This window comes from Numenius arquata, chromosome 2, assembly GCF_964106895.1.
Source record: "Numenius arquata chromosome 2, bNumArq3.hap1.1, whole genome shotgun sequence".
In the NCBI taxonomy this organism is placed as follows: Eukaryota; Metazoa; Chordata; class Aves; order Charadriiformes; family Scolopacidae; genus Numenius; species Numenius arquata.
In genome coordinates, this window is record NC_133577.1 from 91,115,490 (window position 1) to 91,141,926 (window position 26,437).

A 26,437-nucleotide genomic window follows, 5' to 3' on the forward strand; every position below is an offset into this window, starting at 1 on the left:
ACTGTTGACCTGGTGCAGGCACACACTGAAATGAAGTAACGCTGATGGAGAGCTGTGGGACTTGTCTGTGCCCACAAGCAGCAATGAGGCCTTTCGATCCGATGCGCGGCCTGCAATGCCCGTGCCCCTAGACTCCCTTAGCAGAAGCCGTCAGTGCCCCTTGCTGGGGTGCACAGCAGGCATCCCTGGCTGCTCGCACTGGTTTTACTTTCACCCTTGTGCTCCCAGGGAAGGATAACCCCATAACAAAACGCATATTGTTTTGAACATAAATGGTAAAGCCACTCTCAAACCCTCAGCAGCCCACCGCTGCCTCTCCCCGCCCGGGACTACCGCTCCCAGCGTGCACCACGCACCTGCCCCCCCCGCCCACTTCCGTCACGCGGCGCTTCCGTCGCCGGGTGAGCGGTAGCGGCGCGCGGGCAGACATGGCGGATCCTCCTGAGGCGGCTGAGGCCGGGGCGGAGCAAAAAGAGAAGCAAAAAAACAGAAACAAAAAGAAAGCGGCGGCAGGTGGGGGTGGAGTGAGGGTCTCTGCGGGACTGGCAGCCGGCTGGCCCGGGAAGTCCTCGGGCTGAGGGTTCCTCCCCGTGGTCGCGGGCCTGCTGCCCCGTGTTGGGAATCCCACCGGTTTCCTCATGCAGCCTGGGGCTGAGGAGTTCGGCCCCGATTTCGTGTGAGCGGAGAGGCAGCGTGGGGGAGGCAGGTTGCTTCCCGGCCTGCAGCGCTGGGGATAGAGGATAGAGGCAGCTGTTGGGTGCAAGGGGCGCACAGCGGTGGGCGCTTGTTCTGTCCTCACAGTGCTCTGGTTGCTCGCCGCAGCCTGGTATGTCTTGTTCGTGTATAATATCCTGTCCCACAACGCATATCTCAGTTGTGGAATTTATTTGTTTTTTTTTAATAAAGAACGTAAAGCAGTGACTTGTTTAAGGTCAGAAGAGATGCCAAGTGCATTCAACAGAGTATTAAACAGAACTTTGTGTCCCTGCTTTAATTTATTGTATTTTTTGTAGTTAAACAGTGAGGAGAAGTAATAGCCACTGATGAAAGAGGAGGGAAAAAACAACTTTTTTTTTTTTTTTTATACCTATAACAGTTGATGAATCTGAACTACTCACTGTGCCAGATGGATGGAAAGAGCCAGCCTTTACAAGAGAAGATAATCCTAAAGGGCTGCTGGAAGAAAGCAGTTTTGCAACATTATTCCCAAAGTACAGAGAAGCGTACTTGAAAGAGTGCTGGCCGCTCGTCCAGAAAGCCTTGGGTGAACATGTATGCATACTTACTGATTGTGATACTATGTTTTGTGTTTTGGGAGGTACAGGTGTTGTTTAAGCTTATAAAAATAGTGCAGGTTGCTTTTCTGATTCTCTATTTGTGTATATTTCTCCTGTGCTTGCATTTAGAATTGGTAGTGTCGTCAAAATCAGCAAAGGCCTCTGTAGCCAGACTTGCAGTTCTTTACAGAGGGTGTCAGCAAAGTTCTCTGCAGCAGCAAGTGTTTCCTCATCCAGATGCTGACAACTTTGTTGCGCCTGAATTCCAGGAGATGAGGGAGATGGTGTTTCTGGTGTTGTGACACATCTTTTGTGTGTGTATCTGTGTGTTAATTTCCTCAAGATGAAAGTCATTTTAGGAAATTTGGAAAAAGGATCTGCATCAATACGTAGCATTCTGTTTGTTAGCTCTTACTGCCACAGATGAATTCTGAGATTCTTATTAAGAGATTGGTTCGCTATTTCTTTTTAAATATTACAGTTTGTGAATGCAACGCTGGATCTAATTGAAGGAAGCATGACTGTTACAACCACTAAGAAGACTTTTGATCCCTATGCAATCATCAGGGCTAGAGATTTAATAAAACTTCTGGCAAGAAGTGTTCCATTTGAACAGGTCTGTATTAGATCCTGGAAGTTTGTATCAAATTCTGTCGTAATATTTATAAAATAGTATGTTTTCAAAATGTGGGATTTCCAAGTGAGTCAAGTGAAATAAAATATTTATTTAAAGTAAATATATCTGAAAGTGAAGTGAGAAGAATAAACTGCAGTATACTCTTGACTGTTCTGAGTAATACATTTGCATTCAGATGATATTACTTGCTTTTTTTCTCTTTAGGCAGTTCGCATCCTTCAGGATGACATTGCATGTGACATCATTAAAATTGGCTCTCTGGTGAGGAAGAGAGACACTTTTATAAAAAGAAGAGGACGACTTCTTGGGCCAAAAGGGTCTACTCTGAAGGTATTTCCAATAGGTGTAGCCACCAGAAAATTCTTAGACACCAATTTGTGTCGGGTCTTCAGTTTACACTTACTTAATTTCTTTTTTTTTGGTATAGGCCCTGGAACTATTAACTAACTGTTATATTATGGTGCAAGGCAACACTGTTTCAGCTCTTGGACCCTTTAGTGGCCTCAAGGAGGTAAGGGAAGGCACATGGGCAGTTTATGTGGCATACTTCTCTGCCCAGCTCGAGGGCAGACGAGAGGCAAAATCTAGCAAGCTCAGGAGTATCTCACTGACTTTTCAGCTCTGTGTCAGTAAGGCACATTTACATGATTGTCCATAGTCTTAGCTGCTGAATTTTGTTTAGAGTTTGAGATCTTTCTGTCGTGGAAGTAAAAAGCATTTGTGAAATACTCTTTCTTTTATTTATTTTAGATAGGTTTTTTGTAGCTTTGGATAAGAGGTGTAACAGTGAAAATACTGCAGAATTAATGATACATAGCCTTAAGGAACATCTAATATTTTTAGAAACTATGTAGGAGAAAAATGCTTGTCAAAAGCAAGAGTTTCTTGTGATGCCATAAAATCCATGGTAACGTGAAAGTAATGTTTGTAGGGCTTGTGGGGGTGTATTAGAAAAATGACAATGTTATTGATGTTTCTGAAGTGCTGTGCCTCCTTGTTAGCCATGTGTGTTAGCCTTTTTTAATCTACCTGCTTTTGGGGGTGGGGGAGAAAGGAAACGTGATAGTATACCCGGTATTTTAATTGATTAGAATATGACATACTTGCTGAGTTTTCTGTTCTTTTTTTTTTAATTAAATACAGGTTAGAAAAGTTGTTCTGGACACAATGAAGAATATACATCCCATATATAACATTAAGGTTAGCATGTTCCACTGTGCTTCTTTGTTTACAAGACAGTACTTTTTCTTCTCAGACAGTTATATGTTAATAATTTACATGTTTCTGTGCGGTAATCTGGTTTTGAGAATTTCTGTAGTGTGCTGCTTTGAAAAAAAAACAACTCCCATTTTACCAGGATATATTGCCATAACATTATTAACAGTATCTGAGAAAACATCAAAGGAAAAGTATGTATAAACTTTCCTCTCTTTGATTGTTTGCTTGATACTTGCTCATGTAAACGGAGGCACCTTTTCCAGTACATTCTGTCCCCATTTTGAGACATAATGTATCTTTTTGGTTCTACTGTTTGTAATTAAACTTCTCTACTCTTATGCAGTGAGAGGTGGAAGGTTCGGATGTAGCATATTCAGTGTAAGAAAGCTTAGTGAAACTTGTAGTTTGGAGCTCTTGACTACTACTTTAATACTATTTTTTTTTCAATAACTTCTTTATGACATTATAAAACTACTGAAGACTCTGATGATCAAAAGGGAATTATCAAAAGATCCTGAACTGAGGTCTCAAAGTTGGGAAAGATTTTTGCCTAAGTTCAAGCGGAAGAACTTGAAAAAACGCAAGGAGCCAAAGAAGAAAAATACTAAGAAGGAGTACACACCATTCCCACCTCCACAGCCAGAAAGCCAGGTCAGCTGAAACTTTATTTGGTTATGCAGGGATATAGCATGACTTGAAATCTTGTTCTTGCTCCGAGGTTGGAAGGCCTTTTCTGTCAAGTTCTGATTTGTTGATACTATACATCTGGCTTATAATGCTTCGTTATCTAAAGCTTCTCGGTATTTGTCTTACGCAGATTGATAAAGAATTGGCAAGTGGTGAATACTTCTTGAAGGAAAGACAGAAGAAACGAAAGCAAGTGCAAGAGATAAAGGTAAAGTTCTTGTAACCCACTGTTCAGTGAAAAAGCATTTGACTGCTGACTTGGATATTATGATTTTTTTTCCCCTTTTGCCCTGCTGTACTGATACTTGACCTTTTTATTGGTAACTTTAGGCAAAGCAAGCAGAAGCAATCAAGAAAAGACAAGAAGAAAGAAATAAAGCTTTTATCCCACCAAAAGAAAAGCCAGTTGTGAAAACAAAGAAAGGTAACCATTTCTTTTTTCCTGTTCTAAAACCTTTTGCTGTTGATTCCTAGGCTGAGTGATTTTTCAGAGGTATAGCTATAGCAAATAAAAAGATCATGCAAAAAAAAACTTAGTGTTTAAATCCATGCCTGAAGTTGCCAGGGACAGTAGAAGGATCGTGCAGCCCATAACTGTGCCTACAAAATGACAATTCTCTAGAATATTTTCCTGGTGGAGATACTGGGATGGCTGTCTCAATTGGTTGTTCTGGCTACATCAGTTTTTGGCTTTCAGTCTTGTAGTGAAGCTGCCATAGCTTTCGCACTCAAATGGCTTTTCTATTAAGAAAAAGAGGCCCAGAAGCAATACTTAATTGGAAACTTATGCCACAGCATTGGTGTAAGATAGGATAGATAGCTTTTCTAAAAGTTAAAGTGAAACCACCCTATATGCAGAGCAAGAACTTGTGTTCTCAGATGATGTTGTTTTTACGCACTAGTCTTCTGTTTTCTTGGATGCATTGATTATACTACATATTCATTGTATTACATATGCTATGTACATTTTGTATTTAGATATGCCAGCTATATACTATTAAACTATATATTGCACAGTTTCTTATGAACTGAAAAGTTCAGATATCTCAAAATGTGTATGTGTCCTGCATCACTGATACAGTATTTTTTTTTGTGATGGCAGTAAATTTTCAATAATCTTGCTATTGACTGTACTGTATCTCAAATACATGCAAAAAGACAAAATACCGCAAAAGCTTCTCTGGGTATAAGAACTCAAGAATTAATTTATTCTCCTGTCATGTGAGACCAACCAAGCCAATGTCCAAGAGAGTGTGTATGGATTAGTTTTGGAGTACACCTGTGGTCTGAGATGTGGGTGATAATAGATTGTACTTGTGCTGAGTGTAGCATCTGTGTTCAAATGCAGTTGTATAGAATTTCTTATATGAATGTTCTCCTTGGAATTCTGCTGAAAGAGGTTTGTGGATAATACTTGTGTTTTTTACTGTGTAGCCTCCACTGAGAAAAAAATTGATATTGAAGCCATCAAGGAAAAGGTTAAGAATGCAAAGAAGAAGAAATTAGGAGCACTTCCTGTGGAAGAAGTCAAGTTAAAAATGGCAGCAGATGAAAAGAAAAAAAAGAAAAAGAAGTAATTCACCTGAGAAGTTCACTTTTCTCCCATGTTAACGAACATTTTCACACTTGGAAGAGTTGAGACTTCTTGTTGTCAGTATAATCTGGACAAGAAAAGACTAGGTAGAAAGATCATTCTCTTTTCACAAGTATACTTTAATTAGTGGACCTGAAGCAGCTGTGCAAAATTGCCAAGGTTGGTGAAGAATATCTGCGCTGCTATGTTGTTTGAGAAAGCAAGAGGGTTTATTTGAATAATATCCATCTGTCTAAAGGGAAGGTTTCGTAACAGGAACATTTAGGAGTTTGACGTAGGATGTTAAACATTAAGTTCAGAGAACTTGGTGAGAGTTGAAGGTAGTTCTGGTGTGAAAGACTACCAGAGTATATGCAGCCTCAGTTTTGGGAATAACTGTTGCAAAACGGGCAAGATTTATTACTGAATTATGCTTTTGTTTCTGTAAAAGCTGATTATTTTTACGTGTCTTGTCTTAGTATTAATAAACTATTTTAATATGGTGTTGTTAAATCCTTGAATTTAGTGAGCTACTGCACAGCCTGCATCATGTTTTCCAGGAAACAAGCTCACGGCTTCATGTGAGAATTCAACAAACCATAATCTTAATACTATTAATAAATTGTCATCTATTAGCATTATTAGAGATTATTAGACAGAGTGTGGTACAAAGCAAGTGTCTTCCTGCATGGAATGTGCTGCAGGGAAAGCATAAGGTCTTGTTGTCTTTCTTTAAATATATTCTTAATTTATTTCTTGCTTGCAAGAAGGTCTTAAGAAATTGTGTAATTGTGTTCCTTTTTTTTTTTTTTTGGCCCTTCCCCTTTCTTAAAGGAAGTTTAGAGGTTTTTAGTTTCCTGAAAATGCAAATTCTGATGAAATAAAATTCACCGGAAGAGCAGATGTTGCTTATTTCATACATCTGAGATTAAAGAAGCAAATGTAACAATCAGGAGCTGTAGAGCCACACCAGTTTCATGATTGTGTTGGAGTCCTTTTGCACATGCAGTGAAAACGATTATGCTAGAACATTGCGACTCGCTGCTTTTAGGTTAGTGATCTTTTGTTTGAAACTAGTAAGTGAAAATGCAGCCATTTCCTTTTTTACCTATATAAATAAGAATTTAGAATACATGTGGTTAAATAGCCGGTACATGTATGTTGAGAAGTAGCTGAGATGCTTGCCCTTTAGGCTAGGGGATATATTAGCTTTGGTGTGCCTTTCAGTTCTGTGATCACTTCTCAGCACTTAATTGTTAAGGAAAAAACTCTCACCCCTTTTAGGGACTGCACTGTCAATAAACGGCAGTTTAATTACATGCAAGATCAATCAGGAAAATACTACTTCAGCATATAACTTCACTGAGAATATGATCAATAAGCCACAAACGTCTGTCTCAGAAACTGCAGTGAGCTGATGGGTCTAGAAGCACCGACTGGTGTTTAGCAGATGACAGGGTGACCGATGTTCAGCACCAGTCAGGTAGTTCAGGCCTGCATATAGTGAAAAGACTTATTTCAGCAGGAGGCACTGCAATACTGGAGTTTAAATGCCTGTTCTCACAGTGCCATCCCACCAATGAGTCACCAGGAGAGTCTGCAGAGCTAGAAGCCAGTAAAGGAGGAGTCTGACTGTAGCCAGGGAAGGAGCACTAGTGTATTAGGAGAGGGAGAGTCCTTGATTCTAATGCTGGACAGGACGAGACACCTTTCACTACAGAGGACCGGCATAGATGTTCCCTTGCTTGTTGTTTAAAAAGTTAAAATCACGAACAGGTGTGGGGCTGGTTTCCCTACGCTGCTCTTGCAGGCTGCCATTCAGGAACCTGATCTAGCTGAAAGCACCCTATGAAAAAGTGATTGTTTTTGGGCAGCATCAGCTAACTTTGCATGAGCTGCAGCGCAGGAGAACACAGCTCAGCTTGGTGGCAGCCTGGCCTTAAATTATATATACTTCCATGGTGGTGTGCTTCTTTAATTTGGGAGCCATAGTTCTTGCACCATATCCCTATCCATAGTAAAACTCTTAACAGACTTCAAGGAGTCTTGTCCCTGTGTCATTGTGGGGTGAAAAGGCTTTGCATTGTTTAATCTTTTTCAGTTGTTATGGTTGGCAGATCTCAAGGATTGTTGGTTGGACATTTATTTACCTTAACTGAAAAATCGAGAAAGCCTATTTGTATTCCCGTAGGCAAATTAAACCAAGGGATTTGCCTGCTTAGAGTCCGTATCTGAATTGTAACTGGCTGCATGGGCTCACTGTTGGTGCTTTTTGCACCTGTTTTCTCAAAGAATATGGCTATACAGTTCTTGTGTAAAAAAGTAAAGATTAGAAAACAAAGTGGATTTCACCCTTCACTGGAAGGGTGAAAGAGTTTTTGATATTTTCAGAACAGCTTGAACTGTTGCAAATTATCTCCTTAAACTGATTTTAGAGTTTACAGACTTGCAAAAAAGTACCTAAAGGCTGTATTTATATATCAGTGTTTTGCATTTATCATACAGAATTCATCGGCATATGCCATAAAATTAATGTGGACAACTCAAAGTGGTTTGATCATCAGGAGTTAAATATCTGGATTTTTGCATGTCCTTAAAATGAGATGCAGTACTTGTTTAGCTTTGACTTGTTGACTTTCAGGCTTTTTTGTTTGAAAGATAACCACGTTGTAAAGTTTGGGGTTTTTTTTCCCCTAAGCCCCAGTGATTTACAGGTTTTCTAATTAAGCTTTTTCTGTGGTGTTTCCTTAGAGCTGCTGAAGTATATAGTTAAATGACAGCACTGTGAATGTTTTGAACTTTAAGGACTCTGTGTGCCTTCTGTTTACTCTCCTGGAGACCAAGCATAGATTAAACTAAGCAGGGGAGAATTCTCGCCGAGCTCATTTTTGCTCCCTGGACGCGTTTCTCTTTGCAGCAGTAGGATTTAACTGCCCGTGGCTTCAGTGGGGCACACGCTGTGCCAGGCTCCGTGCTGGGGTGGGAGCCCCGTCCAAGACACCATACACAGGGTAAGTCCTGCTGCCCACGTGCCACTCACCATCCCCTTTTCAGATGGGACCTTGCAGTACGTGCAGCTTGAGGCTTGGCTCTTCCACGAAAGAGTGGCAAAAAGCCAAGTGGGGAGGAAAATAGCTGCTCTTTTTAACAGATAGACCCATGGCCTTGCTTTTGCAATGGGGATTTTTTGTTTAAAAACACCCTAATCTGCCCAGTTTGGAAGACAGAGCTGAGCTTGGCTCTCTCACAGGTAGGCCAGCATGGTTACTGGGACCCTGGTCACTGGAATGTGGAAAAGGAAATGTTCATCTCCTGTCTGTGTGTGTGATGTCTTGGCTACGGAGACTCTTGCCAGCCAACAAACTACGTGTAAAGATACATCAAGGGCAAAGTTTGGAATGTTGTCCCCAGCCATATTTGCATTTTGAAAAATGATTTATCTGGGAAATGCTGTGATGCTGAGATGGTTCGAGTGCGAGCAGTTAACTATCTGGAAGAATAACGTGAGAAACTTTGGGTCCCAGTTCTAGTGTTTTCAGTTAAGATCCGCCATTTACTGGTCCTGGGCAATGAGAAAGCTGCTTATCAGCTCTCCTAGCGGCTGCCTGCAACAAATGTGCTTCTGAATCACCTGTGGATGCAAACAATGTCTCTACCGATCTTTGTGCTGCCTGTAACTTATGTGCCGGGAAGGGTTGAGCGGACCGAAGTGCTCTTGTGCTCTTCTGCGTGCGTGTCACTCACTGGCAGGTGCTATAGGGCAGTATTTTGGTAGGAGCCAGCCGGCCAGAATTGCCAGTATGAGGAGTAATGGCCTTAAAGCAATAACGGAGATGCAGTACTCGTCACACGCAGGTCTGTCCCACTCTGGATGCCACTTGGAATCACCTATGAATGAAACAAGTTACTTGTTTTGGAGTATAACTGCACCAAGGGCAACAAATGGAAGCAGTAATTCTGGTGGTACTTACTGATAACTTTGTCACGCTCTGTGTTTCCTGGAGAGAGAAAAGAAGTGAACATCAGCAGACTTACACGTTATAAACAATTTGAGTCTAAGCAAAGGGGAATGAAGCCTGAGGCTGATGATGGGCTCACAAATGCAGCTTTGGGAGCTATGTTTTTTTCCAAGAAGCAGCGAAGACCCACTGACTTAGGAGAGCCCTGCAGTGACCCTTGGGGCTTTGCTGAGGAGCACTTGATCACACCGTGTTGATTCTCCTCCCACCAGTGGCTGGCATAGGGAGGGCTTGTTCTCCCGGCTGTGCTTCCCAAGATCACTTTGGCTTTTGCCCAGTGCCTTGCATTTAAGATCCTCAGCCTGTAGCTAACATTGAACAGTCCCGTGCATCGGGCACTCCCTCTCGTTCCTGCGATGCTGGTGTTTTAACATCAGCTTCCCTATCCGTTATTTCACCCAGAGTTGAGTGCTAGGGAAAAGTGTGACTGTACCCTCAGCTGCCCCCGGGCAGATGTCCACAACACAGTGCCTTGTCCATCTTAGAGGAACTGCAGAATGTCTCCTCCCATCCTGACCCCATCCAGCCATTGCAAAGCCAAGTGCAGGAGAATCAGGTGGGCTGCCAAGGGGCTCAGGCTGAGCACTGTGTCCCCATGTAGGGCTCTCGCATGGCAGCCTGGCTCTCTCCCGGTGCTTAGGGGGGAAGCAGATGGCCTGGCTGATGTTCACTGGAGTGAGCAGCTTTGGCAGTGCCGTGGCAGCTCTCCCCTCCCGCAGCAGCACGGCAGGGAAAAGGCTGGCTCGGACCTGCACCGGCTCAAGCCACAGCTCATGCACCAGTTAGTAACCTGGAGCCCCCAGGAGGGGATATTCCCGTTTCTGCAAGCAGTAAGTTCTGGCAGGGATAACACCACCTTAAACTGCAGCCACTATATCTCCCGTACCATACCCTCCAGGACCTGAAGAACATCACTCATCCCATCACTCCCCAGGGTAGAAAACAGGCTCTTTCCACCCTCCTCCCCTCTCTTTGTGCATCAGTGATCACTTGGCTTCCAACTGCAGTTTTTCAGACTATATTTAGGAACAAGAGGGCGCTGTGCCTGCCTCCTGCCGGGATGTTCTGTGTGCTCTTTCCCTTTCTACATGCGTTCGGGGAGGAGAGCTGGTTGTCTCCTACTTACGACACAGCTGGACGGCACACTGATCACCACTGCAGTCGCTGCACGCTGCTCCCGTCTTGTACGGGTGCCTTCGGTAATTCCCACTGGAAAGAAAATAGCACTGCTCTCAAACTGCTCTTGGAAAGAGAATGTTAATCCCTACCGTTAATTAGTTTTTAACCTGGGTTTTGCTTCCCTTGTGTTGATAGGGAGGTGGGTTTTGGACAGTCCCTTTCTGAGTGCCCCATGTCCGAGACATGCAGTAAAGCAAAAGAGGTAAAGTGTGGTGGGGCACCCTGTTTAAGAACCTGGAGGCAGCAGTATTTCAAACCTGGGAATTAAAATAGTCTCAACTCTGGATAATTTGTGTGTGTGGAGACTGTGGGCTCTCAAAGCTGGCTCTAAGCTATGGGAGCAAGAGCAGATTCAGTTACGTTGTCTGTACGTGCATATTTAACCTTGAAGAGGAATCTCTGGTCCTGGAGAATCTCTCATAGGCAGTGATTTCATCTGTTTGTTGGTAAATACTTTAGGAGTGATGTTTGTCTCCCCCCACTCCCTCCTTCTGCCAGCAGTGTGAGTGGCACCAGCTACCTCTGACCAGGTTCTTGGCCCCATATCTTGGTATCAAACCTGCCCATACCTGACACTGCCCCAAACACAGCTCAGGACTTCACTTTGCTTGGAACATGGCCAAAGTGAGATTTACAGTGTGCCTCAAACTGCCCATAAACACACTGAGAGAGATTTTATATGCATGCAATCTCAGCAGTGGTTTACTTTATGGTAAAACCTTATTACTTTCAGCAATTTTAGGAATTGAAATTGTGCGTGCATCTTGCTTTGACCCTTGGCAGTGGGCTGCTCTGCTGGGTGCTGTTGAGGGAGAGAGAAACCCTCTCCTTACCCATGGGATCCCTGCTCATGCAGGGTGAGCAATCCAGCATGATTTTGATCCTCTGCACGATACAGATATTGGCTACAGGGCAGAAGGAGCAAGGCTTGGCTCTTGTCTTTGGAGATCCAGGGCTGAGGCTCAAGGGACAGAGAACACTTTCTAGCAGCGCTGGGGGCCTGCTTGCCTGTGGACAGGGTTTCTGTACCATCTAGCAGGTGCTGAGAAGGGAAAGAAGAGGCTGCCCTGGGTGATCAGTGGCTTTTGGATCACGAACTGGCAGGGACAATGGTTGCCCAGCCCCTTTGGATGTGGGGCTTCTGGGGAGAGGGGGTTTGTTGCTTTGGCACAGCAGCAGCTGTGTCATTTCAAGGTATCTGGTCAGGGGTACATGTTCTTCGAAGGATGAAACATGGGCAACAGGAATGCCAAACTTGGTCAAGTTCATGAGCTCACCCAACACGGTATACATATAAAGCTTTTAAAGCTGTTTTTAGGCTATAGTGGTATTAATTAGCTGGATAAGGGTAAAAAACATCCATCCTAGCTGGATATCCTATGGACTGTGTATGAAGGACCTCTGGATAAAATCTTGCCTTAAGTAGCTCCAGCCTCATGAGCAGCCCTCAGCTGCTAGGATTGCAGCTGCAAGCATTGCAGACTTCAATATTTACCCAAACCATTGACCTAGAGGCTTAATTCTGCAGGCACATTTGGAAATAGTTTCAGACTTTGGGCTTGTACCTTGGCAATGGTCTGTGGCCATCTTGGCACTCAGGAGCAAGGGATTAATTTTCAAATGATCACTTTAGTATTTTCATGTCAGCATCTTATATTTTACCCTTTCTACTACTGCCATTGCTTTCTGGCTACAATACATAGCCCTCATCTAGCAAAAAAAAAGCTGTTTGGACAGAGGTGTACCTCTTTCTCTATTTTGGCGTCCATTTCCTCCCACAAAACCCATTCATAGATGGACTGATCTAATAAAGTTGCATGTTGTGGGAGGGAAGGGGTAGGACCCAAACCCCGTGAAATATTTGTAATGAAAATCCTTACGCTGGCCCGTAGTTGCAGATGAAGTGCGCTGCGTTGGTTATATGAGAGTAAGTCACGCTGGGACAGTAGTGGACAGCACAGCCAACTTTGTAGCTTGTAGCCCAAACGATCTACAAAAAGACAGACAGGTACACCGGTGACACTTTCCTTCAGCATCTGAAGCATTACAGAGAAGACCTGCCCTCCTCTGACAACACCACATTAGCTGAAGAGCACTCCTTGGCCAGGCTTCCTGGGGGCAAGCAGCAGTGATGGATCTCAAAATCATCATTTGTTCCAAAAAAACCACCTGATTGTTTTGCCCAATTTACTAGATATTTGTTAAAACAACTCTCAAAGGAAGAGTAACTGGCTGTAACAAGGATTTATCCTTTCTGCAAAGGAGAAGGTGAAGTTCATCTACTTTGCTTCAAGGTAATCCATTACCTTGGGGATTACCTGGGGGAGAGAAGATCAAACCTGCGCAGAAAAGGCTTGTGATCTGCTACAGCTCCTACAAGGGCTGATTGCCCCTGTACTAAATCCAGCAGGGATGTATAGGTGAATTGCTGGAAGGTACTGGTGTTATGGGAGGAGAAGGGAGGAGGAGTGTGTCTGGGCTGAAGTCCTGCCTTTTAGCATCATGGTCATGACTAAGATAATCTGGAGGCAAGGGCATTACCTCCTCTGTCTACCAAAAGCTGTTCGGTTCGATCCAGCATCCTATATCCAGCTCAAAGACTACAGTACAGACAAATGCTTCAGTCCCAGAAAAATAAACCCTGTGACAAAAAGAGAGGGGAGATGAGGGCACAGCAGTACCTGAGGGCATCACAGGACTCCCCCATCCCAGGCAGCCACCGGCTGAGGCATATGCTGGGGATGTGGATGTGGTAACTGCAATAACCGTACCTGGGGGAAAGCTCTTCTCCAAAGTGGGAGGAACGAAGGGCTACCCAAAGATGCAGACCCAAGGATGCCTCCCAAAGCTGGCAGGCACACGGCTTCTAGATACAGTCGCTATCGCTGCTGACTCCCGCATCCAAACAGGGACATGGTTTGGTGGTGGGTTTTGGCAGTGTTAGGTTGAAGATTGGACTTGATGAATCTTCCAACCTAGATGATTCTATGATTCTATTAAGTAGCCTCAGGTCATAATCTAATCCCTAGAACCACTGTTGGAAGCCATCCTGCTCTCCCTTAACCATGGTTAGTGACTTGGGGGGGTTGCATGGCAGTGGCACTCCTTTCCTTCACTTTACCCTCTTGCTTTGGGAATTGTGCTTGGGAGAAATTCACACATGATGCTTGCAGAGCTACAGACATTTCTTTATATGCCTGTATTTCCACAGCCCTTGGCATGTGGAGGCTGCCTGCCAAAGCGGGGACCTCATCCCACCACGCACTGCAGCCCACAGCCATTGCCATTGCCTAGGTTTTGGCCACTGCTTTGCTAAACTTGACTGCTTGACGGCTGTCCTGTTTTCTTTCTGCAAACAAAATGCAACTGATAATAGTGCATCGAATCTTTTCCTCCCTAAAATTGGGACATGAGAACATCTTGTGTGCACAGACATAAAACAAGACTACAGCACTTGGAAAACAGTTCATTGAATCTTCAACAGAAATCTAGAGTTTCTGTGTCAAAATAGCAAGGCTAGTTCATGGTTTAGATGGAGAAATGCAATGCCTACCTGTGTATAGTGGCCACATGTTCCTCTGCAGTTATTAGTGGCATAATTGTAGTCGCTGACTTCATGGTACCAACTGGTGATGGCTTCTTCCACAGTAAAAATAGAAAGTGAGCCAGTCCAGAGGTTTTCTCCAACAGAGGTAAATTTTGGGTGAGCCTGCCCTGGATGTTTGAGGTGTGTATTATGTTTAAAAAGGCATTTCTTTGCCCAAGCTTTCGCGGTCTTTGCTAAATCTGGATCCCAACTCTGCAAAACAAAGAAATCTAAAAGTCACTTTGGTATCTTAGCAATGCAGTAATTCAGAGCAACTTCCAGGAGAAGCTGGGTCTCAGTAGCATATGGGCTTCAGATTCATTTGATTTTTGTTTCTGCTGAGAGTTACAGAGCTACGTGGTACTTTGGCTTGTAGGTTCATTTCTGATGTAAACTTAGGCACTCATTAAACTTGAGGAAACTTTGGGGTGGCGGGTGATCTTTGCTGACTGGTTTGTTGGACACCAAAATCTGCATGTCAGTCAAATACAGTGTTTGGGGCACGCTGTGCATTTCCAGGCTGTGCTGGCCATGAGAGAACATCAATTTAATTTACATGGTGAAGTTACAGGAAATCTGGGGATTAAGGGGTATGCTTACTGTACCAATCAGACTGGAGTCTCGTGCTTCCTCATGCATTAAGGCCACCTTGCAGGTCAGTTCAGGATTTTGGGGACAGTTTAAACTCAACCCTTGGTTTGCATCTTTGTCTTTGGTAGCTTAAAATATTAGTGCTGAATTAATATTTGTGGAATCACTCATTCACTTGCTATTCTATCCTACAGAAAGCAGTTATTTAAGCAACGGAGTTATAGTAATGTCTTTTATTTGCACTGGAGGTGGTGTCTGGTTTGGCTGGGTTTTCTTGTGCACACAACTTGATTGAGCAAATACAGTATTGTACCTCCTGGAAAATGCAGTACCATGAGTATATGCCTGTGCTTTTACTTACACTTTGTGTCATGTAAGTGAACTTGTTCAGCACTGATGAACTACTTTGGATTGGACTTTTTCTAAAAAATAAACTATTTTTATTTGTTCTTTTCTATATGGATTAAAATATCTCACTTGCTTCTGCAAACAATGGAACTGCTAGAGAAGTTGTTTTGAACAGATCAGTAACAGTGACTAAGGAAAAGGTGGTTGTTAAATTTTATAGCTATGTTTTAGAGTCTATAACTTTTTTTGTACCATAGGTAAGTCTGAAACAATTTGTGTATTGTTTATGCTACCAATAAGTAATTAAAAATTGTGAGATCATAGAGAGACTTTTTCTGCTTGTTTTGAAGAGCCTCGGAGCAGGTCTAAGCAATGCTTTGGGTGAATGGGAAAGGGGTCACATTTGTCAGGTAAAAAATGTTAGATCAGCATTCTCATTTTATAAGTGTACTACAAATATAGATGGTTGGGCTTTGTTACTTGCAGTTAAAGGAGTTTCTGTCTTGTATTTTCTTTTAAAAACTATTTTTCAAAAATGTGGAAATGTACTGAGTTCATAGTCTTCATTTTCATATATCTTGCTGGATAGTTACCTACAACAATAAGAAATTCCTATGAAATAAGGAAGTAACCTTCTTTTCCTCATTTTTGAAGTGCTAAAGACCATTAAAAAATGAAGAAATACATTGTTTTCGGTTCCAATGCTTTTACTTTCATAATACATTTTATTTATTATACTGCTTTCTCCACATTAGAATCTTTCTGGGAGAGGTCATACTTAAGACTAGGGTTATTGCAGTGCTTTAAAAGAAACTTACTATGTAGCTTATTTTATTTGTAATAATCTTTATTTGTTTGTTTGTTTCTTAAGCTGCTTTTTTTTTTCAGATTTCAGTTCTTTAATTTTCCAAAAGGAAAATTTAGGCACAATTAAAAAATATTAATACTGGTCTTTTAATACTTCATAGCAAGATTTTGTTAGTGTAGGGCCAGTAAAGAGTCTGGAGCAACATGGACTGGAAGTTCTGGATGCTCTGCTAAGAAAGCTGAAGTAAAAGACACATCTAGAAGAGAAACTGAATCATTTCCTGTCAGGCTTGCAACTTGAGCTTCCTCACTACTCACTTACCCCTCTCTAGTAGGCGCTTCTTTTTTAGTGTTTGACAACCAAAAATGGAAAATGAGCTTTTTTTTTCTTTTTGAACTTCAGTTGAGGTGTTGCTAATTACAGATGTGGTTATTTCCTCTTCTGGTGGTGATCATGAGTGATAGTAAGAAAGAGGAGCAAAGCCTAAGAGATCAGAATTGGGACAATCACCACGGTCCATCTGAGAGACCTGTGGAGATTATCCCAAGAAGAAACACGGTATTACCCAGTCAAGTCACAGCATTACCCAGTCAAAGCACAAAAGGTGATGGATGTTGCAAGAGAGAGCTGCAAAGCTGCTGGAATTGAGCATCTCACAAATCAGAGATGGGCTTCTCAGCCATAAGCCCAGCTTTGTGCACCCATTTACAGCTTCCTCCTTGCTGGGTTTTCCATGAGCCTCCCAGCAGGGAGACAAGTGTCACGAGCCATCTGAAATGAGAAGTGGCCACTTTGGGGTATATTTTGGATCATGACGAGCTGTCTTATGACCTGGTGCCTCCAGCGCCCATTCCTGCTGCACTTGTTGCTTTTTGGCTTCCCCTGCAGCCCCAGCACCTCTCAACAGCTGCTCTGTTGGCTCAGTCTGTGAGAGTCTTGCAAAGAAAGCTTAGAGAAAGCTCTCCAGCGTCGTTTGGCAACGGTTTGTGCCCTTGATGATTCAAGAACGAAAGGTTGTGCTTAGGTCTGCACATAAATTACACGCCGGGCTGTTAAGCTGCGGTGCCTTGGAGCAAGGAGGCTTTTCACATCACAAAACGACAGCACTGAGGGCTGAAATCTTGGGTTTCGAATGAGGAAATTAAGCCAGGCAAAACTATACATGTACCTGATTGTATAAAGCTATCTGACAATCACAGCCTTTTTCTCTGCTTTAAAAGGAAGTAGCTGTTACGACACAGGGAGGTTGGGGTTTTTTTTCTTTTTTCTTTTTTGTTTTTTTTTTCCGTTTGATCACAAAACCAGTCTTTGAGAATCATAAACACCATCACAATGCTACACATTTGCACGACAGTCGTGAAGATCCCCTTACCATGTAGAGCATGTTGCTGGCTGGTGGTTTCACTCCAGACCGGAATCTGTTATGGGTTCGCACACATTCCTCGATAAACTTTGGATCTCCAGCATCAGGCAATGTCAGTGGTCCATAGGAGTCAGAGGAACGACAGAAGTGCAGAAAAGCCAGCACACAAGCAGCAAATCTGCTTGTCATGATTCTCAGCCTCTGGTCTTCCAGCTTCAAGAGCAGAGTGCTTCAGCTGCAAGAGGTGGTTTTAGCTGCACCAGCAGCGTTTTGCTTGGAAGGCTTGTGGGCTGGACTTATCTTAGCCATGGTAATTGAACATGGCGTTGGTCACAGGAAATGAGTCATATTTCAGGAGCGTAGCTACAAGAATAAGGAAATTAAGCTACAAGTTCACATCAGAACTGTGGCAGCTTTGTCTCTCTCTTTGTTTCTTCTTTCTTTAATTGTGGTGGGCAAGCTTCTTCCCTCCTGCCCTTTGGGCTTCTTTCTTTTTGTTTCTTTGGCCACCAGCATCCCATCCATAACAATCACTGTGGGTTGCAGTAAAGCTTTGGATAAATCTGTTTTTCATGAAAATAGCATCGCTGTTAAGGCTGTTACTCTGAGCCAAAATGCTGTGAGAAATAATTGATTTGAACCATGACTTTTACTGCAGTATGAACAGTCACTTTGGTTGTACATTGAGTTATTATTGGAGGGGTAAGTTTGGCTGACAACTGCAATTCAAATATGCTGCAGTTATTGAGGGGTTTCTCCTGTGATCTCATACTTGTGCTATATGCTGCTATCAATTTCTCCTCCTAAGCTTAGCAACTTGTAGTTCACTCCCTGCAACCCAAGCCTCCAGCAGCGTTGGGTGCTGTGAAGGCTGGCGCTGTCTCGTGCCAAGTGCCCAGCACCCACACTGGGTTTCACAGCCAGGAGTTGGGAGCCCACGTCCCGTGTACGTTGCCTCGGGTGCCCAACACTCCCTGCTCAGGCCCACCACCTTCCTCACCGCCTTCTTCCTCACACTGCCCTTAGCTATCACTTGTCCATCAAGCTCAGGCCCTTTCCCATATTCCCTACCTGGACATCTCTGTGAGAATGAGGTTGGGTTTCTTCCCACTCCAGGGTTCATTTTAGGAATCTGCATCCTATGAACATCTGAGTGTAGGTCACAGTTATCAGTTCTGCACATGCAGTCCTGTAGGTGCTGGAGCTGGTGGCAAGGCCACATTCAGGTTGGTGGTCTGGGGTCACACTGTGAGGCTGCAACATCAGCCCCACCAGCACACGCTAGGCCCTGTGGGTCACTCATCTCCAGCTATTCATGGGAAGACTGCTTACAGTTGAAAAGGCCCTCTGAGGGAATCATGGATGAGAAACACTGTGCTTACAACTCCCTTATGGAACCCTTCTTAGATCAGATTAATGTGGTGGGTTGACCCTTGCCAGCATCCACGCACCCACACAGCCACTCGCTCACTGCCCTTTCCCCAGCAGGACGAAGGGAGAAAACAGAAAGAGGAAAAGTGAGAAAACTCATGGTTCAGGATAAAGACATTTTAATATGTGTGGAAAAAGGGGGCAGAGAAACAAAAAAAATCCCCAAGTGATGCAAAGGCGATCACTCACCACCCCCAATGGCAGACTGATGCCCATACAGTCTCTGAGCAATGGCCACCCTGAAAGCCAGCCCCCTTTTTTTTTTTTTTTTTTTTTTTTTCCTGAACACAACGTTATAGAGAATATCCCTTTGCTCAGTTTGGGTCACCTGTCCCACTTGTGTGTCATTCCCAAGCACTTGCCCCCAGCCTCCTTGCTGTTTGCAGATATAAAAGATGGCAGCAGACAGTAACTGACAGTTATGAAATTAAATATGTATCTTCTTACATGGTGACATTTTGCAGCATGTGACAAGAGCCCAAACATTTGGGGCTCATTTATATTCTGTGGCATGCCACGCTCCTTCAGAGCTGCAGTGTGGCTCAGAATTTGAGTCACTATGCTTTCAAAATATTAGGATTAAGATAAAGGAGGAGAAAAAGCTTTAAATATTGATATCAAAGTTATGCATTGCTAATATCAGCCAGTATCTCTTAGTGAAAGATGGGTTTGTTTCCCTTACTAACAAATGTATATGGGAACAATAGGGGTTGAGGGCTAAATGTGTCTAAAACCAAACTAAATCCATCAACAGTTTGGGCTTTTTTAGTGAGGCTGAGATCTTCCGTTTCCAAACTAGAATCTGTCCTGGGCCCATTTCATCTTTCCTCTCCTGTTTTTCCTCCCTGCTCCCCCTGCCCTTTCCCTGCCTGCAGGCTTAGGATGGCTGTCATCTACTCTGCATTTCAGATTTTGTCACCATCTCACATCCTAAAATTAAGCTCTCCCTATTGACACTCCATCTTAATTCTTTCTCTATCAACATTCCCTGGCATTCTTCCAGCTATGGAGGACAAAGCTTAATTCTGAGAGAAGAACAGAATAGTACAACTGACAATAGAGTAACTTTAATTGAGACTGATACACATAGGCTAAATAGAGTAAAGGACAAGCTTTATTCTTTCTGTTTAAAAACACATACTGTTAAATATCCATTACCAGGGGAAAGCAATGTCTTGGATAATTGAAGGAGATGAGTTATTGCTTCTTTTGGATCTGCTATGCCACTTCAGACATGTCTTTGTGATGCTCCAGGTTTCCAGGAGGCTTGTTAGCATGTATAGTAATATATAGTCTACGTGGTCCCTCTAGAAAGCTGCTGCTGTGCCAGAGCTAAGAGGCTTGTGCTGACATAGAAACGCGTTGCGGCTACTGCCAATAAATTACACTAACTCCATGCACAACCACTTTTATCTTGCCTTGAATGAAGAAGCAGCCTTTTCTATGCTGGATAAACATCACAAGGATAATGGAGAGATGTCCAAGTGTTTTTGCAAATGTGTGCAATTCTCTGAGAGTAATACAGTGGTAGGATCGCTATCAGTATCTTAATTGGTCACTACTCACAAAAAAATGTGTGTGGAAACCGCTGTTGTACTAAAAGAACAGCACCAGCACTCAGTACCAAAAAGAGTGGCCTTAAAATTAAAATACTAATACAGTACTGGTCGCAAGAGGGACGCGGATGCTCAGCAGGTGGGATGTACGGCGGCACGGGAGGCCTGGGGGGACGGGGCCGTGGTGGCTGAGGCTGTGCGTCCCAGTCTGGATACCAGTAGGCATAATCTAAAAAACAGTGAAGAAAAAAGTGTTAAGACCCATCAAACTTATCCATACTTATGGAAAAGTAATTAAGAACAATTTGATACGTACTTATTAGCTTCTCGCGTTCTGTATTTTCTGTAAAGAGATCAGAAAAGGAAAAAATGTGAGTGGTGGCTCTTAATGTAAAAAGGAAACCCATTGCTGCTGCCTGGCTGATTGCCCTGACAATGCCAGTCAGTGCTTAAAACATCCTGCAAGGGGGAATTAGGCCAAAAAGAGTGGGTTCCTGGCTGACATGGGGCTCATAATGTTTACTGAGTTGAAAGAGAAGCACAAAAGAAGTACATGCATTAGGAAGAATTTGTTTCATGGGGAGGAGGGACTAGCAAATAAAAACAAAACTTGGAATTTATTTTAAATTGATACACAAAGCAAATTTAAGTAGTTACAGACAGACAAACCTAACTGCTAAATTTATCACAGAAATACACCTTTACTAAAAGCTTTGATGCATCTGCAGGATTGCCTACGTGCATCCTATCAGAATTGCTGATTTGCCCTATAGGAGAATATGGTAAAATGAGTTGTAGGATCTAGCACTTAATTTTTAAAAGCTCTTTTCCTCCTCTCCCTCCCTCCCCCTAGCCTTTGAGATGTTTCTAGTTTTCCTGTGATGCATCTGTCTGAGACTTCAAGATGAGTCAGCCAGGATATCATGGAAGGAAGTAAGGATACCAAACGCCCAATTATTTCTACAGCTGAAGCTTTCTAAAGCCTGGCTAGTAGAGACCACCTCCATTAAACCTCTGTATAAAATTCATCTTTGATTTAAGACGTTGTTTATTTAAAACACTATTTGTCACTAATCTGGGACTAGGTGTAATGACATAAAGGTACACAGCTGCAAACTGCTGTGGAAAAACAAGCTCTCAGTGCTGTATTGCAACAAATTGCAGCAGTTAGAGTAAGTGTGCTTTTCAGTATAGTCTTACTACTGGTTCACAACTATAGTTTTCCAGAAAATGTGATAGGACATACTAAACAAGCAAGAAAGCAGAAGTTGAATATACTATTTCAGCTAGGGAAAAAAAGAACTAAACAGGCACTATTGTTGGGGCTGAAGTTTTAGATTTGACTTCCTGATCAGATAAAAGGTGGGAAGTAGTCTAACTGATACTTCTCTTCATCAGAAACTCTAGCTTCTACCTCTGAGAGCCTTCAACAGCAAAATATTTCAATTAATTCCTTCTTATACTATTCTTACCAGGGTTTGGTACTGTTGCTGTGCAGTGGGCTACAGACCCTCTATATACTTAGTGCAAATAAAACTCACTGTTATATTTCTACTGATAATTATGCCACTTTTATTTCTATGCAATTTTCTTAGTTGATCACTTTGGTCTTACCACAGAGCTTGTCTACGCACTTCTCATTACTACATCCACTGCATGGTTGTCCTGCTTTATATGGTTTTCTTGGGTAATTCCCCCTGCAAAGCAGAACAACAATATTTTGTTAGCTCAGTTGTTTGAAAAGCAATTTGAATACATGGTTTCATCACGTTGTTAGAATAATTTATCATGCAAAGCTATTGGGGAGGGGGGGAAATCCCTTTATCCAAAACCTGATCATTGCAATTGTTTGAAATTCTTTTTAGATCAGATTAAAGCTCTCACTGGCATAAGGAGCAGCTACCTGGTGACTCTCTCCATTTGAAATTAATGAGACTTCTCAGGCAATACTGTATTATTCAGTGTAAGCATACAAGAATCTGCCTCTAATCTCTCATTACCCATCTGTATGTAAAAAAAAAAAATCTGTAAAAGGCAAATTCAGAAATTACAAGGTATGAGATAAACTAGAGGACTGTCTTCCTTTTATTTCTTAAATTAAAATGTCTTGTTTGAAGATTGGGTGGGGCCATAGATAGATGTAATCTTTCTCAAACAGAAAGCTTGCACCTTTCATACTTTTCCTGCAGAGACTGAAGTCAAAACAGATTTTATTCCACCACCTTGGTTAAGGCGATTGCTCTCAGCTGTGATCTGCTCGCCTGCTTTTTAACAAAGGGATTTTTTGCAGTTCTGACTATGTCCAGCAGCTTCTGCTCTCAATGGCCAGGGGAAGTTTCCCTCAGACCAGTGACACGTGGACAGAGCTGCTGTTGAAATTTGTTACAACTGCTCCCATCATTGTTAGCATCTGATACCGGGTCAGTTATAGGCTATTTCAAAAATAAAACGCCTAAGCCCCACATGCCATAATTAACTTACGCTGGCCCATAGTCGCAAACAAAATGTGCTGCTCGGAAGAGCCCTGGAAAATTTTCAACTGTATTGCAGAAGTGAACTGCGCAGCCGACTTTGTAACTCTCTGCCCAAACGACCTGAAGGGCAAAGGGAAAGATGTAATGCACCTGTTCCAAGACTGAAAAAGCAACGGCATTTAGGGAGAAAGGAGAAGGGAAAGTTCTTGTGGAAGTTTAAAACAGCCAGCACAGGAGCAAAATCCACAACCCACAGGGCAGCTTGGACAAGTGACCGCTTGGTAATGTTTTTGCATTTATTATCTGGCTCCCCTGGAAACATGAAATTGTCAGGGGATAATCCCTTTCCAACGTTACTGAAAACAGGCCTCGGACATCCCTGGGGCTCGGAATACTTCCAATCTCATGCAGCAATAAACCAGGGGAGTGAAAACCCCTGCTGTAATTGCTGTTACAAAGCGGCCTGTTTCAAGCCTGTACTTGGATTTTCTGTGAAACCACTGGGCATGTAAGACTCACCTGGGTGTAGTGACCACACATGCCAGTACAGCGATTGCTGTTGAAATCATAGCTGCTGACTTCATTAAACCAGTCACTGAGAGCTGCATCCACGGAGAAGATGGTGGCTGTGCCAGTCCAGATGTTTTCTCCAACAGGAGTAAAGGTGGGGTGCACCTTTCCCCGCATTTTAAGGTAGATATTGTGCTTAAACTTGCATTTCTTTGCCCATGCTTTGGCAGTCTTAGCTAAAGCAGCGTCCCAGGACTGTAGAAAAGGAAGAAAACATACTATAACCTGCACTGCTGAATTCAAACATTTTAAAGCAGAAACTTGTGAGGATTATTTTCCCCTTTCCTGCTTCTCACCCCTGCATTCAGTTTCTTTCCCTGACTTGACATTTCTATTCCCACAACAATTTTTTTCTTCTTTCTCCCTTAAATATTGCAGGACACATAGTATCTATCCACTGTCCCATGGTATCTGACTTCTTAAAACATTTAGAGCTGGATTGCAGTCTTTAAGCTGCCTGGCCTGAGAGGAGGCAGCTGGGTGAAACCCCCAGCCTTGGAGTGGCTTGAGGGACTTTATGCTTGGAAGCTGTTGGCTGTCCACGGATTTGCACTTTGCAATTACCACTAGATCACATAGGAATTTTGTTCTGCTGGCCACGAGGGAGAGAAGAGTAACAGCTGCTCCCTTCCCCTTCTGCCTGCCCCTTTGCTCTTCTCCCTCCTCAGCGTGTGGCCCAAGCAGATAAAAGTCTCACTCATCTCTGCTGGGCTGAGGAGGAACCATTCCCAGCCTGAGCAGCCCAAATGATAAACTGAGAAACCAGTTTGCGAGACTTGCAGAAAGATTTTATGCCACTGAATGACTGGGCAATAAAACGGCAGGTGAAATTCATTGACAGACTGAGAGAGCTGGGGTTGTTCAGCCTGGAGAAGAGAAGGCTCCGGGGAGACCTTATAACAGCCTATCAATACCTGAAGGGAGCCTACAGGAGAGCTGAAGAGGGACTCTTTGTCAGGAAGAGTGGTGACAGGACAAGGGGCAATGGTTTTAAATTGGAAGAGAAGAGATTTAGATTAGATATAAGGAAGAAATTCTTTACAGTGAGGGTGGTGAGGCACTGGAACAGGTTGCCCAGGGAAGTTGTGGATGCCCCATCCCTGGAAGTGTTCAAGGCCAGGCTGGATGGGGCTTTAAGCAACCTGCTCTAGTGAGAGGTGTCCCTGCCCATGGCAGGGGGGTTGGAACTTGATGATCTTTAAGGTCCTTTCCAACTCTAGCCATTCTATGATTCTATGATTCTATGATTCCATACAGAGAAATATAATGGATGTGTTCAAAAAAAATAACCCAAACAATTTTGACATTGAGTTTATAATGACAGGTCTGGAGCTGGCTATTACCACTTGTAAATCAATGTTTTGAAGTAGTCCAACAACGAATAAAATGTTAGAAATTCCTTAAGAAGGAACGGAGAATAAACCCAGGTATATAATTACACCACTGTAGAAGTCCTGTTAAATGTTGTGTGCAGCACCCCAAGAAGGGGACACTAAACCTGGAAAGGGCAGAAAGAACATGGAAGAGGATGATTATCCTCAAGTATGGAGGGATGTCATAAAGCAACAGAGCAATCTGCAATTGCAGATTTGCAATTAATAAAGCAATCTGCACCTTTGATCAGAGACAGCTGGACATCTTGTGTGAAGTGGGTAAATAAGCAATGATTACTTGCTCCTTCCAATACAGAGACTATGAAACGAAGCTAGGAATTAACATGTCCAAATCAAACGCGAGGAGATTTCTTCACACAACTTGCAGTTAGGCTGCACAGCACTTTGCTACATGATGCTAGGGATGATAAAACCTTGCATTGAGCTCAAGGCTGAAAAAAAATCATACAAGAGAAATATCCATCAAGAGCTTTTAAATACAATGCAACACCTTTGATTCAAGAGGTTTCTGGGTATTTGTCCTGCTCTCATTCCAGGCTTGCTGGAACTTTGGCCTGAGCAGGTGAGTTTGCTCTTGTGCGCTAGCATGTTCAATTAAACATTGTTGTTTTAAAACGGCAAGAAATTAAAATCATGAGTAGTTTGAATTTTACCCCTTTCCTATGAACTTCTTTTCACAGAGATTACTCATATTGTGCATGTGGTTATGCGTTTAATTTCCTTCCCAGCTATGCTGCACTGCTGCAGGCTCCGAGTAATGACATCAACTGAGGGGGGTTACCTCCCTCAGCTATCTCTCTACCTTTTTCCTCATGTATTCCACCGAGCAAGCTGAGATCTATCCATGGCCTGTTCTGATACCCATTGTATTAATAGGAAGCTCTGCTTTCCACCCCTGATATTAGTATCCTTACTCCCTGCTTCAGCAAATGAAGATCAGGTATCTAAATGGATGTCCTGGCAGATACCCCTTTCTTCAACACGTGCTAGACAGTACGAAACAAGGGGAGATGATAGATTTTCAACAAATCCCACTGAGCGGATTGCCTATTCAGGAGCTTTTTAACACCAAACAGCTTCCCCATATGAAACCAGACTAACATAAAACAGATGACTATCTTTCCTATGAAGAGGTAAATGAAATGCTGAGAACTGAACACTATGTTTTGCAGTACAGCCCTTTGCTCTGGCTGAAGTTTAGAGTTGCATTCCGTCCCTAAACAAGGAATTTCCTTCAAATTATTAAAACTGAACAATACTGTGAAAATTAATATCTTTTCTATTTCATATGAAGAACTAACATATACAGTACAAAAATCATTGACAGAACAGAAAAGAAAATCACAAAGAAAATGAAGAGTAAGATAGGCTAACTCAGCAGCAAAATCTATATTACTTTTCAAACAGATCACAAACACCTCCTTACCATGCGAAACATATTGCTGGCTGGTGGATTCACTTTGGATCGAAACTTGTTGTGAGCTCTCACACAGTCTTCAATGAACTTTGCATCTTCTATGTCAGGCAAGGGATATTGCGGATAACCATGACAGCAAGCAAGGAGATCCAGAAAGAACAATGCTGCAAAGAAAAATGTGATTTTCATAATTCTTCAATGCTTCCAGTATTATTAAGTTTTTACTAGAAAAATCTCTTAGGTGGAGATAATACTGGCAAGCAGTTCTTCAGAGGTTGTTCTCTGGGCGTGGAAGGACTTGCAAGTGTC

General features: G+C 42.8%; 3 protein-coding genes across 4 annotated transcripts; 1 reads left to right on the top strand and 2 right to left on the bottom strand.

The window, feature by feature from the left end:
• Positions 1 to 399: 399 nt before the first annotated feature.
• KRR1 (KRR1 small subunit processome component homolog) lies at positions 400 to 6,292 on the top strand. Of its 2 annotated transcripts, none has more exons than XM_074161873.1 (10): positions 400 to 513; positions 1,097 to 1,272; positions 1,759 to 1,893; positions 2,119 to 2,244; positions 2,342 to 2,425; positions 3,058 to 3,114; positions 3,613 to 3,783; positions 3,950 to 4,027; positions 4,150 to 4,243; positions 5,254 to 6,292. In XM_074161873.1, exons 1-10 carry the CDS (start codon positions 429 to 431, stop codon positions 5,394 to 5,396), a joined length of 1,149 nt encoding a protein of 382 aa, XP_074017974.1. In that variant the 5' UTR covers positions 400 to 428; the 3' UTR covers positions 5,397 to 6,292. The 2 variants fall into 2 exon arrangements, with proteins under 2 accessions (XP_074017974.1, XP_074017964.1); XM_074161863.1 differs by having other exon boundaries at positions 429 to 519; positions 5,254 to 6,167.
• GLIPR1 (GLI pathogenesis related 1) lies at positions 6,286 to 17,532 on the bottom strand. Its single transcript, XM_074161886.1, has 6 exons — positions 17,296 to 17,532; positions 14,144 to 14,389; positions 12,471 to 12,580; positions 10,538 to 10,620; positions 9,364 to 9,390; positions 6,286 to 9,280 (listed from the first exon to the last, which is right to left on the bottom strand). The coding sequence occupies exons 1-6, from the start codon at positions 17,473 to 17,475 to the stop codon at positions 9,129 to 9,131; spliced, it is 798 nt and encodes a 265-aa protein (XP_074017987.1). The 5' UTR covers positions 17,476 to 17,532; the 3' UTR covers positions 6,286 to 9,128.
• A 2,237-nt stretch (positions 17,533 to 19,769) lies between these two features.
• LOC141479477 (glioma pathogenesis-related protein 1-like) lies at positions 19,770 to 26,437 on the bottom strand. Its single transcript, XM_074168671.1, has 6 exons — positions 26,138 to 26,437; positions 23,267 to 23,512; positions 22,755 to 22,867; positions 21,888 to 21,970; positions 20,590 to 20,616; positions 19,770 to 20,502 (listed from the first exon to the last, which is right to left on the bottom strand). Exons 1-6 carry the CDS (start codon positions 26,315 to 26,317, stop codon positions 20,276 to 20,278), a joined length of 876 nt encoding a protein of 291 aa, XP_074024772.1. The 5' UTR covers positions 26,318 to 26,437; the 3' UTR covers positions 19,770 to 20,275.

What these genes read in the sequence shown, in the direction of transcription:
- KRR1 (XM_074161863.1), top strand. Translation starts at nt 429, where the DNA reads ATGGCGGATCCTCCTGAGGCGGCTGAGGCCGGGGCGGAGCAAAAAGAG. An exon ending in CTCCACAGCCAGAAAGCCAG is followed by an intron (nt 3,784 to 3,949) that starts GTCAGCTGAAAC and finishes TGTCTTACGCAG; the next exon opens with ATTGATAAAGAATTGGCAAG. An exon ending in AGCAAGTGCAAGAGATAAAG is followed by an intron (nt 4,028 to 4,149) that starts GTAAAGTTCTTG and finishes TGGTAACTTTAG; the next exon opens with GCAAAGCAAGCAGAAGCAAT.
- GLIPR1 (XM_074161886.1), bottom strand. Translation starts at nt 17,475, where the DNA reads ATGACAAGCAGATTTGCTGCTTGTGTGCTGGCTTTTCTGCACTTCTGT. An exon ending in CCAGCAACATGCTCTACATG is followed by an intron (nt 14,390 to 17,295) that starts GTAAGGGGATCT and finishes TTTGTTTTGCAG; the next exon opens with AGTTGGGATCCAGATTTAGC. An exon ending in GTGTGCCGTCCAGCTGTGTC is followed by an intron (nt 9,391 to 10,537) that starts GTAAGTAGGAGA and finishes TTCTCTCTCCAG; the next exon opens with GAAACACAGAGCGTGACAAA.
- LOC141479477 (XM_074168671.1), bottom strand. Translation starts at nt 26,317, where the DNA reads ATGAAAATCACATTTTTCTTTGCAGCATTGTTCTTTCTGGATCTCCTT. An exon ending in TGTGTGGTCACTACACCCAG is followed by an intron (nt 22,868 to 23,266) that starts GTGAGTCTTACA and finishes TTTGCCCTTCAG; the next exon opens with GTCGTTTGGGCAGAGAGTTA. An exon ending in GTTTGCGACTATGGGCCAGC is followed by an intron (nt 21,971 to 22,754) that starts GTAAGTTAATTA and finishes TCTGCTTTGCAG; the next exon opens with GGGGAATTACCCAAGAAAAC.